Consider the following 14472-nt stretch of genomic DNA (forward strand, 5'->3'; position numbering starts at 1 on the left):
TCCTTAGTCCACAAACTCTGTGCTGAACATGAACCAAGTTAAACTAACCTCTTCTGCCTGCACAGGATCTATACCCGTCCATTCCTGTGCCTTTCTAAAAGCCCCCTAAATACATTCACCACACCCCGGCAGTACATTCTCGGCACACCCCTCTCTCTGTGAACATAAACTAACCTTGCCACATCGGCACGGTGGCACAGCGGTAGAGTTGCTGCCTTACAGCGAATGCAGCGCCGGAGACTCAGGTTCGATCCTGACTACGGGCGCCATCTGTATGGAGTTTGTACGTTCTCCCCGTGACCTGCGTGGGTTTTCTCCGAGATCTTCGGTTTCCTCCCACACTCCAAAGACGTGCAGGTTTGTAGGTTAATTGACTGGGTAAAATATAAAAATTGTTCCTGGTGTGTGTAGGATAGTGTTAATGTGCGGGGATTGCTGGGCGGCGCGGACTTGGTGGGCCGAAAGGGCCTGTTTCCGCGCTGTAGAATCTAAATCTAAAAAAAAAAAATCTCCTTTAAACTCCTCCCTGACCTTTTTACCTGTGCCCTCCAGAACCAGCAGAAAGGTTCTGATTATCTATGACTTGTCATACTTTTATATATTTCCATCAGGTCTGCCCTCAACTTCCGGAATTCCATAGAAAACAATCCCAGTCTGTTCAATTTATTCCTTGTCGCTAATACCTTCTAATCCAGGCAGCATTTTGGTAAATTCGTCTGCACCCTCTCCAAAGCCTACACATCCTTCCTGCAGTGGGATGACTGGAACTGTACACAATACTCCATACACGGCCTAACCAAAGTCCTATAAAGGTGTAGCATGACTTCTATACTCAATGGCCCAATCTATGAAGGCAAGCATACCATACGTCTTCTAAAGCATTTTATCTATTTGTGTTGCAACTTACAGGGAGCTGTGGAGCTGGAGCCCAAGATCTCTCTGTACATCAATGCTGTTATGGGCCTTGCCATTAATTGTATACCTTCCTCTTACATTTGATTTACCAAAGTGCAACACTTTGCCCTTGCTCGGATTAAACTGCATCTGCCATTTCTCCACCTATATTTGTAAGGGATCTATATCCCGTTGTCTCCTTTGACAGCCTTCCAATGGTTCACCACACTTGTTTGTCTTTAATATTCCCTTATGAAAACCAGGAATGCTAGAAGTATTTAGCAGATCGGGTATTAGCAATGGGATGGGAAGCAAAATTAATCTTTTAGGTCAAAAATCTTTGATGTTGGGTTATAATTGTCACATGTACCAAGATACAGGAAAAACTTTGCGTGCTATCCAGTCCAATCATACAATGCACGATACAATCAAATCAGACACAAGTAAAACTGGTGGTGCAAAGAACAAAAATAACATGTGTTATAGTGTTATAGCATTAGATTTAGATTTTAGAGATACAGCGCGGAAACAGGCCCTTCGGCCCACCGAGTCCGCGCCGCCCAGCGACCCCCGCACTTTAACACTATCCTACACACACTAGGGACAATTTAAAAAAAACATTTACCCAGTCAATTAACTTACATACCTGTACGTCTTTGGAGTGTGACGGGAAACCGAAGATCTCGGAGAAAACCCACGCAGGTCACGGGGAGAACGTACAAACTCCGTACAGATGGCGTCCATAGTCAGGATCGAACCTGAGTCTCCGGCGCTGCATTCGCTGTAAGGCAGCAACTCTACCGCTGTTCCACCATGCCACCATTAGTGTTACTGCTGCAAAGAAACTACAGAAAAAACAAAAACTAGAACAGTGGAAAGCAATGGAATGGTTGGCGACAGTGAGAGAACAAAAAATGCAGGTGAAATGACTGTGATGGGGTACACATCAAAGTTGGAGGAAGGTCAGGATCAGAGAGGGACAATGAATTAAAATGACATTCTGGAAGCTCAGGGTTGCACTTGTGGACTGGGCAAGGATGGAGTGGTCACCCAATCTGTATTCAGTTTCTGCAGTGTTGGGGAAACCACGTTTTGAGCATTGGATCAGAAGTACAAATGAATTACTGCTTCCTCTGCTTTGGATGATTAGATAGCAAGAAGGGAAGATGCAAAAGATGCAGGTTTAACATCTCCAGCCGTTGCACAAGAACGTTTTCCATAACAAAAACAGAAAATGCTAAACTGTTCAGCTTGTTCACCCTCCTCAGATATATTAGCTCATACCTCACAAAACTTTATTGCCATGATTTATTTGTCACATTAAAATCTGACACTAGATATTACTGTAATTTCTCTTAGGTGGACCAGCTTACCAAAGATTGGACAGACAGATGGAAAGACACAAAAGCAATCATGGAGGAATATTACGTGGACATTAACAGAGGGAAAACAGGAGTAATTGTTGCCTCGCAGTTACCTCATTTAATATCAGTGGATGAGGATATATTAAGTACAGGCGTTTCTCTTTATTATCTCAGGGTAAGAATTTTGGATTGATTAAATGTATTTCACTTCCATTTTCAAAATGTATTTAGTGTCAGGATAACAATTTCCTTTACTCATTTAGACCTCTCAAGCTTAGGCAAGTGTAAAACGCACATTGGGACATGCAGCAAAAAAACAAGTTTGCATGTGGCTCCTGAATATCCACAGGTTTGCATGCACCTCCACTGACCTTGTGTGTTATATTTGGTGTTCCTCGATGTGGCCTCGTCTGCATTGGTGAGATCAAGTGCACACTAGGTGACTGCTTTGCTGAGCACCTGTGCCTCTGTTATCCACACCCGATCTGTCTATCCTCGCTCGGCCTTCTCTACTGCCAGGGTGATGTCAAAACATATTAGGGAACTGCACCTCATATTCCTCCTAGGTAATCGCCAACGTTAGGGCATTAACACTGAATTTTCCGATTTCAGGTAACAGATTTCCGTACCCTTTTCTCTCCTAATGTACCAAGGTGCTCTCACTCACACCCTATTTTCCACACACCCTTCCCCTATTTTCCACACACCCTTCCTCTATTTTCCCCATCACCCTCTTTCTTTCCCATCCCTTGCTAATCCATCTGTTCATTGTTCAGACATTCCTCCCACTTTTCTCATCTGTCCTCTCTATCTCCCTTATTGGGTTCCATACATTCCCTTGTCTATCAGATTCCATCATCTGCATCCCTTTGTTGCCTCCTCCGATCATCTGTTTCCGTCACTATCAATACCTTTCCCTCCGCCACCATCTGCCAATCAACCCCACCTAAGCTAGATTCCACTTATCACTTGCCAAATCTTGTCCCACCACTCCCCCCCCCTTTGTACTATCTCTCTCCCCCCTACACTTTCAACCCAGATGATGAGTCCCAACTCAAAACTTTGACTATCCATTTCCCTCCATAGATTCTACCTAACCCACTGACTCCTTCCAGCTACTGTTTTTTTGCTCCTGATTCCAGAATCTGTAGCTTTTTGTGTCTCTGTGGGACATGCAAGTTAACTCTTTGCTGTGTGTTTAGTTCTGACTCTTAGAAGTACCTCATGATGTAAACTGTCAATATTTTTGCATTTTAATAATGAACATTTTATCATTCGATTGACATTATTCCTTTGCAGTCTGCCCATTACAATGTTAACCAGGATTAATATTTAAGCAGATTTTAATATACGTTTTCTTTAATAATCCTGACAATGATGAGGACTAATGTCCCGGTGGTGATGTTCGAAATGCAGTTTATATTGAAATGAAAATACATCAACATCCATGAATTCTTCAATATTAATGCCTCAAATAAGCATGTTTTGGGGAAATTCTTTGAAATTTCAGTCCATTATTAATAGACCTGCAAATTGAAGATTGTCCCATTCTAATTTATTTTTATTTTATAAAGTGAGATTGAGCTAGATATAAGTTTGTGGGAATGATGAGTTAGAATAGGAGATCTTGTGATGAGCTTCGATTTGAAATTTTCAAGGAAATAAAATTTAGCGGCTCAGAAGAACAATGATCATATTGGTGCATGGGATGGAAGCAAGACCACAAAGGGGATGAGGTCAGAAGTTATAGAAGTATAAATCAATAAATTTATGATCATATGTATTATTCACCATGTATTTTCTTCTTTGAATTATCTTTCTTTTTCTCTTGCTTTTTTTGACTTTCTATTCTATTGGATCTGCTGAGCTGTAAGTAAGGATGATCAATTGTCCTACCATATATTATGCTTGTTAAATTAAAGTTTGCTGTGATAAATATTCATTGGTTGTTTTCAGGGTCATTAGAAGTCTAAAAATAATGGATTAAGTAATACATTTCCCATTAAATGTATATATCAATTTCTATTTGATAGGAATAGATAACACTGGAAACACTCTGTGGGTCGGGCAACATCTGTAGAGAGAAAATAGTTAATGTTTCAAGTCAATAAACAAGGCTGTGATGGAGATGAGGCTGTGTCAGGGAGAGGTCAGATGTTATAGAAATTGTAAGGAAAATATGATTATTCACCATTTAAAAAAAACTTGCCTTTGCAACTGGAGAAGTGCAAAAAGGAGCATGTTTTAAGTTGCAGAGTGGAATGGAGGAGGCAGAAGGAATATCTGGGAGGGCGGAGAGCCAGGTTGTCCAAGTGATGCAATTGTTTTTGTTGTTGTCGAAGAGAGCCGGTTAATCATAGCTGATCAGTTTGAAGGAGTATAACTAATAGGTGAGTGCTGGTAGAGGAGGGAAACAACATGTTGGAACTGCAAGTTGCAGAGCACAGCAGTTGCTGGTGATCTGGACTAGAATGTTGGAAATGACCAGCAGGGCCACAGCACCTGCGGAAAGAGGGACACTGAGTTCATGTTATAGGCAATAGGTGCAGGAGGAGGCCATTCGGCCCTTTGAGCCAGCACCGCCATTCAATGTGATCATGGCTGATCATTCTCAATCAGTATCCCGTTCCTGCCTTCTCCCCATACCCCCTGACTCCGCTATCCTTAAGAGCTCTATCTAGCTCTCTCTTGAATGCATTCAGAGAATTGGCCTCCACTGCCTTCTGAGGCAGAGAATTCTACAGGTTCACAACTCTCTGACTGAAAAAGTTCTTCCTCATCTCAGTTCTAAATGGCCTACCCCTTATTCTTAAACTGTGGCCCCTGGTTCTGGACTCCCCCAACATTGGGAACATGTTTCCTGCCTCTAACATGTCCAACCCCATAATAATCTTATACGTTTCGATAAGATCTCCTCTCATCCTTCTAAATTCCAGTGTATACAAGCCTAGTCGCTCCAATCTTTCAACATATGATAGTCCAGCCATTCTGGGAATTAACCTAGTAAACCTACGCTGCACGCCCTCAATAGCAAGAATATCCTTCCTCAAATTTGGAGACCAAAACTGCACACAGTTACCGATAATTGACCATGTGTCTGAATTGGAAAGGTTGTTTGTCTGAAAAGGTTTGCATTCAGAACTCTTTGGGGCCCTGGATGGTGGGAAGGAACAAAATAGAAGGCAGGTATTATACTGCCAGAGGTGTTAAAAATGCATGTTTATAATCTGAAATAAAATTAAAAATGCTGGGGATTCTCAGCAGGTAAGGCATCTGAGGAGAGAAAATTACAGTAAAAGTTCTGCTCAATTAAGTACCGTTCTAAGTGAAGTAGTGATCCATTACACTTGCAATTTTTTGTGCATTGAATTCAATGCTCAGAAACGGTCTCCTCTACATTGGAAAAATCAAATGCAGATTGGACAGCATCTCTATTCAGTTCACAGGAATAGCCCATAAGCTTCAACCTGTCCATCTCTATAATTCTCCATCCCACCCCTACTCTGACCTCTCGTCATTGCCCTTCCCATTGTTCCAACAAAATACACTGGAGTAACGTTACCTAATATTCAGCTACGAATATTAAATTTAATAAGTTGAGATAACCAGTATTTCCTCTTTGAGTCATAACTGGCTAGTTCAGATGCAGTGTGATCCACCTGTAACATTAAAGCAATTTTCTCTTTTCATAGATGTAATGAGAATATATGAGTATTCTCTTAATTCAGATTAATCCAGCAACTGCCGTATCCTACACCTCTCACTCCAGGGATTATTTCTTTTGTGTTTCTCTCTCACCACTGCCGTCACTCACTTCCTTCAATTATTTACTCGTTTCCAAACACATCAGCTGTGTTAAGTAACATTCACATCCCTGTCTTAGATGTACCAACAACAATTGTGGAACCTTGAACAACCTTGGCCTCCACCCTACCATGAGTATTACCTCTGTTCCCTCCACTTCACACCTTCTTCCCACCTTCCTTGCCCCTTTATTTTAATTTTATTAACTTTCCAAGGCTGAAGAAGGTTCATTGATTTGAAACGTTACCTCAATTGCTTTCTGAACAGAGCTGCCCGAATTGCTGAGCATTCCCATCATTTTCTCTTTTAATTCAGATTCAAGTACCTCCACTTTTTTTGATTTTCCATTTGACAGGATCCTGAAGGATCCTTACCCAATTTTGGTTTAACATAGTCTCCTGCTATAACTGGTTGCAAGGTTTGTAATGTCTGAATTTAGCACAGGTGATCAGCAATTTTCAGCAATACCATTTTAAACTTATCATATTGTTTTCTTTTATTTCAATTTACTACTTCAGCATTCATGATCCTAAATGAAATAATTTAAAAAAGATACCCTTACAATCTCAGGCACATTTACTGAAATTTGGAATATTAATTTATTCCTATTCTTCTGCAGTTCCCTTGCTTTTTAAATATATATTAAAACCTCCTCTAGATAATTGTTCGATCTGCTTCCACCAACTGTTCTGATAGTGCTTAAATGCTAAAGCTTTCAGTGTTCAAGGTTGTTTGTAAAAGCAAAAATCAGAGACTCTTCTCTTGATCTTTGACATTGTAATTGTCACATCACACATGTTTAGAAAGATACCGGCAGATAATAGTGCTGGTTTTCCTAGCTGCTGTATTTAAACCATCGAATCATTGACTCGGTGGTTCTGCAGCACTCAATGTGTTAACTGTGAAGTTCATCTTTAACATTTTTAGAAAGCAGATATGTGTCTCTAGTTTGAGATCTATAGCAACTTTACACGAGTTTTAGTGTGTGTGTGTGTGTGTGTTTGTGTGTATTTTGAGACTTCAATTTTCAACCTAAATATCACTGACTTAAAGGTTTTTGTTCCTGTGATGTTTATTTACATATGCCAATGTTAACTTATCTAAAATAAAGAGATTTTGTCTATCTATTCTGGGGTAAATGTGAGAGGTGTATTTAATAGGTTTAACCAATTGATTTCCATGTCTTCATGATTTTAGGAAGGAATAACAAAGATTGGAAGGATCGATGCTGAAGCAGAGCAAGACATTGGTAAGTGCAAACAAAAGTCTTGGAATGGAAATAATGTACTTTTACTTGGCGCCTATATCCACTACACAGTCATACAGCACAGAAACAGGTCTGTTGCCCATGCTAACCATTAGGTGGTACTTTGTATTAATCCCATTTAGCCTTCTTGATGGCCTTATTGAGGTTGTGCCAGGACTTTCTGTATGACCTTGTATTGCCAGACTTGAATGCCTGATATCGAGTCCTCAGTAGATTGTGAACCTCCTCATTCATCCAAGGCTTCTGGTTAGGGCACATTTGGATGGTTTTGGTGGGAACACATTCGTCGGTGCATTTGTTTATGAAGTCGGTAAGAAATGTCCCGTATTAGTTCGTCCATTGCTGAGTCTTTGAATATCACCAAGCTGTCTTGAAGTCACTCCACTGCCTCTCTCACCATCACTGGACTTGTGCTCTTAAGTCGGTGCCTGTAAGCAAATCTATTACTTTTATATCTACTGCCTATAATGTAAGGTAATAGATAACAGTAAATTGAAAGCAAATTAGGTTTTAGGTTTAGGTTTATTATTGTCACGTGTACCGAGGTGCAGTGAATAGCTTTGTTTTGCATACTATCCAAGCAGATCAGATATACCACATGTAAATACAATCAGGTCAAACTCAAGTACAATAGATAGAGAAAAGGGGAAGATACACAGTGCGGAATATAGTTCGCAGCATTGTAGCCCACAATGGTGTAGAGGTGAATCAGACAGCACCGTCACTTATTGAAGGACCGTTCAGAAGACTGATAACTGAGAGGAAGAAGCTGAGTCTGGTGGTGCGTGCTTTCAAGCTTCAGTACCTTCTGCCTGATGAGAGCGTGGCAGAATGATGGGGTGGGACAAGTCTTTGATTATGTTGGCAGCTTTTCTGAGGCAGTGTGAAGTGTAGATGGAGTCAACTGAATTTCAACATACATTTCTTTACTGTCAGCTAATTGCATATTAATATTGTCTATCATTCAATCAGTTATTTTCCTTGAACATGTTGACAGCTTTGGAAAAGGTCTGTCTTCTGCTCCCTACCTACAAACAAAAATTGAAGCAGGAGGATCTGGTGCAGAGAATTGTTAAATGCTGGTCAGTGGACACAGATGACATCCTACACGACTACTTTGAGTCAATGGACTGGTCCATATTCAGGGATAAGGAAGTCAATCCGAATGTGTGCTAACCAGTCCAGTGGCCTTGACATCCACCATCTTGAAATGCTCTGAGACGCTAGATATGTCTACCAAGCAGCCTTGACCCACCGCAGTTTGCCCACCTCCACAACAGGTCCACGACAATGCCATTTCCTTGGCTCATCACTCATTTCTGAAGCCTGGTTAAGAGAGATAGGAGAGACACCTACGTCGGACTTCTATTCACAGACTACAGCTCTGCCTTTAACAACATTATACCATCCAAGCTCATCACCAAACTGTTAAATATCACCAACAACCTCTCCTGGACCACCCATATTGAAGCAATGACCAAGAAAGCACACCAACACCTCTACTTCCTCAGAAGGCTTAGGAAGTTTGGCAAGTCCCCAACAACCCTCATCAACTTCTACAGATGCACCGTGGAAAGCATTTTACACCGGTGCGTCACAGTGTGGCTGGGAACTGCTCCATCCAAGACCACAAGAAATTGCAGAAAATTGTGGAGACCATCACACAACCAAACTCCATTTCTACTTCAGGCCAGCAGCATAATAAAAAGGTCGGGTCACATCCTCTTCTCCCCTCTCCCATCGAGCAAAAGGTACAGAAGTGTGAAAACGCACACCTCCAATTTCAGAGGCGTTTTTTTCCCCAGCTGTTATCAGACAACTGAACCATCCTACGAAACCTAGGGAGCAGTGCTGAACTACTATCCACCTCATTGGTGACCCTCAGACTATCTTTGTGTAGGAAAATAACTGCAGATGCTGGTACAAATCGAAGGTATCACAAAATGCTGGAGTAACTCAGCGGGTCAGGCAGCATCTCTGGAGAGAAGGAATGGGTGACGTTTCGGGTCGGGACTCGGTATGAACATTGACTTCTCTAACGTTAGATAGTTCCTCTTTCCCTCTCTTCCCCTCCCCTTCCCAGTTCTCCCACTGTTTTCCTGTCTCCACTATATCCTTTCTTTGTCCCGCCCCCCTGACATCAGTCTGAAGAAGGGTCTTGACCCGAAATGTCACCCATTGTGAATGGCTCAATTGTAATCAATCATGTATTGTCTTTCCACTGACTGGTTAGCATGCAACAAAAGCTTTTCACTATACCGCGCGGTACATGTGAAAATAAACTAAACTCAAACAGTGCCCAACCACCGGGTGGCGCCAGCAATGGCTACCTCGCCAACAGTCTGTCTGTATTTTCCTTCTTTGTGTTTAATTGTATGTTTTAGTGTTCTTTAGCTTGTTTTATGTGGGGAGTGAGGGGGAGGGGGGGGGGGGGGGGGTTGGGGGAAACTTTTTCTAATCTCTTACTTCGACGGAGATGCGTTTTATTTCCGTATCGTATCCATCCACATTGTGGCTTAACATATAATAATAATAATATTCATTTATTGTCATTGCAACGAGTACAACGAAATTAAAAAAATAGCCAATCCTGACGGTGCGTACAAACATCGAGGAGTTGGCAGCCTTTGTTGGAGACTGATTTTGAGAGCTCCACCGCAGTCGCCTGCAAACTTACCATCGCGGAGCTCGCGATCCCTTTGCCAGGGGTCAACCTCGGAGCTCCAACTGTGGGTGCTTGCAGACTAAACATCATGTGGTCTCTGGTCAGAGACCGACATCGGGAACTCCAAGCTGTGGGAGTTTCGACTGCCCCAATGCGCGAGTTTCGATTGCTCTGACGTGGGAGTTTCGATCGCCCCAACATGGGAGTTTTGATCGCCCCGATGTGGGGGCTTCGACCGCCGGCTGCGGGAGCTTCGATCGCCCCGACGGATGGTTTGACTGCCCTGGAGAATAAAGCGGAAGAAGATTGGACTTTTTTGCCTTTCATCACAGTGAGGAATGTGGGGAATCCGCTGTGGTGGATGTTTATGTTAAGTTTTATGTAGTTGCGTGTCTTGTTGCTTTTTTCGTATAGCTGTATGGTAATTCGCATATCACTGTACCTTAATGTGACAATAAAAGACCTTTGAAACCTTTGAAACATTGAGTTACCAGATATTTTTGAGTCCCTCCTTTTTAACACCATAGAGGGTGTCCTTGGTGCAAGGATGGGATTTTGCCTTCGCAAATGCTCAGGTTTGCACGTGTCAGTCGATACACTGCAAAGATGGACCTATGAACTATGCAGGGATGTTATTCAACTGGAAAGGGTGCCAAAAAGATTTACGAGGTGGAGAGTGTGAGATCTAAGGAGAGGCTGGTTACGTCTGGAGAGTGTGAGATCTAAGGAGAGGCTGGTTAGGCTGATATTTCTTTCCATAGAGTTGGGGACTGAGGGGTTTATGAAATTATGAGGGGCAGTCTTCTCCCTAGGGTAGGGTGTCTAAAACTAGAGGCATAGACTTAAGGTGAGAGGGGGAAGACTTTAAGAGATCTGGAGGAAACGTTCACACAGATGGTGCTGCGATGTGGAACAGCTGCTAAAGGAAGTGGTTGAGGCAGGTTCAATTATGACATTTAAAAGCCACTTGGACATGTACATGGATAGGAAAAAAGTGGAGGAAAATGGGCCCTGCGTGGGTTGGTGGGACTGGCTGAGTGTTAGGCAACTTGGTCGCAAGTTGGATTGAAGAGCCAGTTTCATGCTGATAAGAGGTGAAGAAACTAGTGAGAGCACACCTTTTGTACAAATAAATAATTGCTGTCTTTATTTCAGTTCTGCAGGGTCCGTGGGTGGAGAAGGAACATTGTACCGTTCATAATGATAATGGCATAGTGACACTTGAACCAATTGGAGGATCACATTGCATTGTCAATGAAATGGATGTTGTCCATTCATGCCGTTTGTCACAAGGTAATGGAGTTGCTACTTGTGGCGCCAATCTGCCCAATTCACACTGTGCACAATGTTGGCAGATATTGCCCGATGAATAATGTAAAATAAATCTGATATATTTGCTGTTTGCTTCTTTCCCTTTTGGAGTTATTCTGATTGCAGACTGCTCTTGGTGAGGAATTCAGGTCATGCACTGACTTGAGCCCACACCAGCTATGGAAATGCGGCAAAGCTTCAATGTAAGCACTGCTTTCAGGCAACAAGATACCTTTTTTTAAAATTAAGCATAACCTTCCTTAAAGCTTGCACTTTCTGTTGAACTTATTCTGTGCTGTTCCTGATTCCTGATATCTGTCTTCCATGGTTATATCTGGCCTTTGTTTTTGGCTCTAAGTATTTTCTCGCCAAGATATTTCACGGTTTTGCAACCTTGGTCTTCCAGACTGCTCAGTCACACCTTCAATATTTTGTCTCTGTTGCTTAAGAAACTTGAGAAGTGGGAGCAGAAGGGAGTCAGCCAGCCCTTCAAGCCCTCTCCACTGGCCAATAAGATCATAGCAGATGCAGTTTAGGCTTCAGCACCACTTTTCTTCATTTGCTGCATTGCTTAAGTGTAGTGGTTTAAATGTCTGTCAGTCTCTACCTTGAATGTATTCAAGTACTTTGTTTCCACAGCTCTTTCAGGTGGAGAATTCCAAAGTTTGGCTCTCTGAGAGAAGAAATTCCTTCTCATCTCCATCCAAAATAGGCAACCCTTAATCTAAAACTATGCCCCACATTTATTAATCAGCTTATTAGAAACTCACAGCTCTCCTGTATACTCCCACTAGAGGAAATCTCAACGTCCACCCAGTTAACCCCTCTCAGAATCTTTGTCAGTACGTTCATCTCTTGTTCTTATCAATGTATTGTGGCCCATTTATGACAAGGTAATTGAGACCACACACAAATGTGACCTTTGCGACAGAGACTGTCACTCCCGCATTGGTCTCACAAGCGACGCTGCTCTAGACGAGGAGTGGAGCAAGCAGCCAACTAGGATGCATCACTCATGGTCAGCCATGACCGACGGGGCCTAAGAAGATGAATTGTGCATGTGTTGTGCATAGGACTAGAATTAGAACCTTCTTCCTTTGTGCTTTCTCACCGTGGTTACATTTATTTTTCAGGTGCTGTTATTGTACTGGGAAAAGTGCACAAGTTCAGGTTTAATCATCCAACTGAAGCTGCAAAGTTGAAACAAAGGAGAGCTGTGAGTTTCTAATAAACTTATTAATTAATGTACTTTACAATTTAGAGTGCAGCCACTCTAACAATTCCTTAAGTTTTGGTGTAAGACAGATCAATGTAATTGTATTAAAGTTACCTATTCTATAGCATGTGTCTAAATAACATGAAATAGATAAAATACAAGTGATGAATTAGGGATCAACATTTGCATTATATGAAACTAATTGGTTATGACGCAATTTTGATGACAAACTAGGGAACCACTTAAAAGTCACTTTGCAAATTGATAAGCAGATAAAAAGCTGCCTTAGATTGAAACAAAATACTGGAGTAACTCAGCGGGTCAGGCAGCATCTCTGGAGAGAAGGAATGGGTGACATTTTGGGTCAAGACCCTTCTTCAGACAGGTTTAAACAGTATAGGTGGAAAACTTGTTACCATGTAACCTCCCCTCAGCAATCAGACACCTTTGTCTCTTCAGAACACAGTCTGATAGTTTCACCACAGGCGGCATGGAAATTGACAAGCAGTTGCTTCTATTAACACTTATACAACGTATTCTATTAAACACTCACATACAGCCTTTAGTATTTTTAGCTTCCCGTAAGAAAAACATTAAATTCTTGCTATTGAAGAGGCTCATATTTTTGAAAATCCTGTGTGGGGAATAGATAATTTTGTCATTGAGAGTCTGAAACTCTTTAATCTGTAACCCTCTTTCTCTCATTGATATAATTCTCCTCATAAAGCGACTTTTCCATGTTGATGGAACTTCAGCCATCCAGTCAAATGGAGATTATTCCATCACACTCCTGACTCCAGGCTTTGTCAATGTAGAAGTGAATCAAAGAGTGAGCCACTTATAGAATATTGACCTGATCTTGTAACCACAGCATTTATGTGGCTGGTCAAATAAACAAAATAAATTGTCTGGTGTTTGAGATGGTTGGTGTTAATGGTGCTTTTCACTGGTCTGCCCAAGGCAGGATGTTGTTTAGATTTTGCTGCATGGGGGATTTTTAGTTTAGTTTAGTATAGAGACACAAAATCTCTATATTTTAAGAGATTAAAATATGATCTCATATTATAGAGAAAATATATCACTATAAATATAAGATATATATATATCATATATATGTATTGTATATGTATATATATTATATTTGGCCTAGAGAGTCCACGCTAACCAACAATCACCCATACACTAGTTCTATCCTGCACCTTGCTAACAATTTACGGAAGCCAATTAGCCTTCAAACCTTCACGTTTTTGGAATGTGGGAGGAAACCGGGCACACGAAGAAAACCGATCCGGTCCCAGGGAGAACGTACAAACTCCATACAGACCGCACCCGTAGTCAGGATCGAACACGGATCTCTGGCGCAGTAAGGCAGCAACTTTACTCCTGCGACACCGTGCCGGGATGTAGACACAAGAGACTGCAGATGCTGGAATCTTGAGCAAAACACAAAGTACTGGAGGAACTTTGCAGGTCAGGCCGCAGCCTGAAAAAAGGACCCACCCTGAAATGTCCCCGACAATTCCCTCCCCAAATGCTGCCTGACCCACTTAGTCAGAGGATGTGTTATTTCAATGCCTGAGGATCTATGAATTTAGACATGTAATACCTTTCTTTAATAGATTTGGGTTAATATGTCTAAGTTAGTACAGTAGTGATGTTTTTTTAAAGAAATTACAACTTTTCTATGATCTAATTTAATAGTGCTTTTGTGATATTGGGCAAATATTGAAAGCTGGTGAAATCAATAGTGGAATTTGATCTCTGAACTCTAATTAATTTACAATGTTTTTTTAGTTATCTTGCCTCCCTGGAATTTGCTTCCACCCTGAAATTTAGAGCATGCATTTCAACGGTGCTCTTTCCTCTGGCTTTTGTTGCCCATTCAGATTTGTTTGGAAACATGTGAACAGAAGGTGGTTAAGTTTGTAAATAAAGAATTGATTTATAATTG

At 41.5% G+C, this 14472-nt stretch overlaps 1 protein-coding gene across 1 annotated transcript in view; it reads left to right on the forward strand.

Annotated features, from left to right (window-relative positions):
* The window catches only part of LOC144597726 (stAR-related lipid transfer protein 9-like), a 172341-nt gene that overhangs the window by 109128 nt on the left and 48741 nt on the right, over positions 1-14472 (forward strand). The window contains exons 17-20 of the mRNA XM_078407258.1: positions 2254-2433; positions 7260-7311; positions 11150-11287; positions 12439-12521. Coding sequence (XP_078263384.1) covers positions 2254-2433; positions 7260-7311; positions 11150-11287; positions 12439-12521 — 453 coding nt within the window. The remainder of the gene's footprint in view (positions 1-2253; positions 2434-7259; positions 7312-11149; positions 11288-12438; positions 12522-14472) is intronic.

Source organism: Rhinoraja longicauda, chromosome 10 (assembly GCF_053455715.1).
Source record: "Rhinoraja longicauda isolate Sanriku21f chromosome 10, sRhiLon1.1, whole genome shotgun sequence".
NCBI classification, from domain to species: domain Eukaryota; kingdom Metazoa; phylum Chordata; class Chondrichthyes; order Rajiformes; family Arhynchobatidae; genus Rhinoraja; species Rhinoraja longicauda.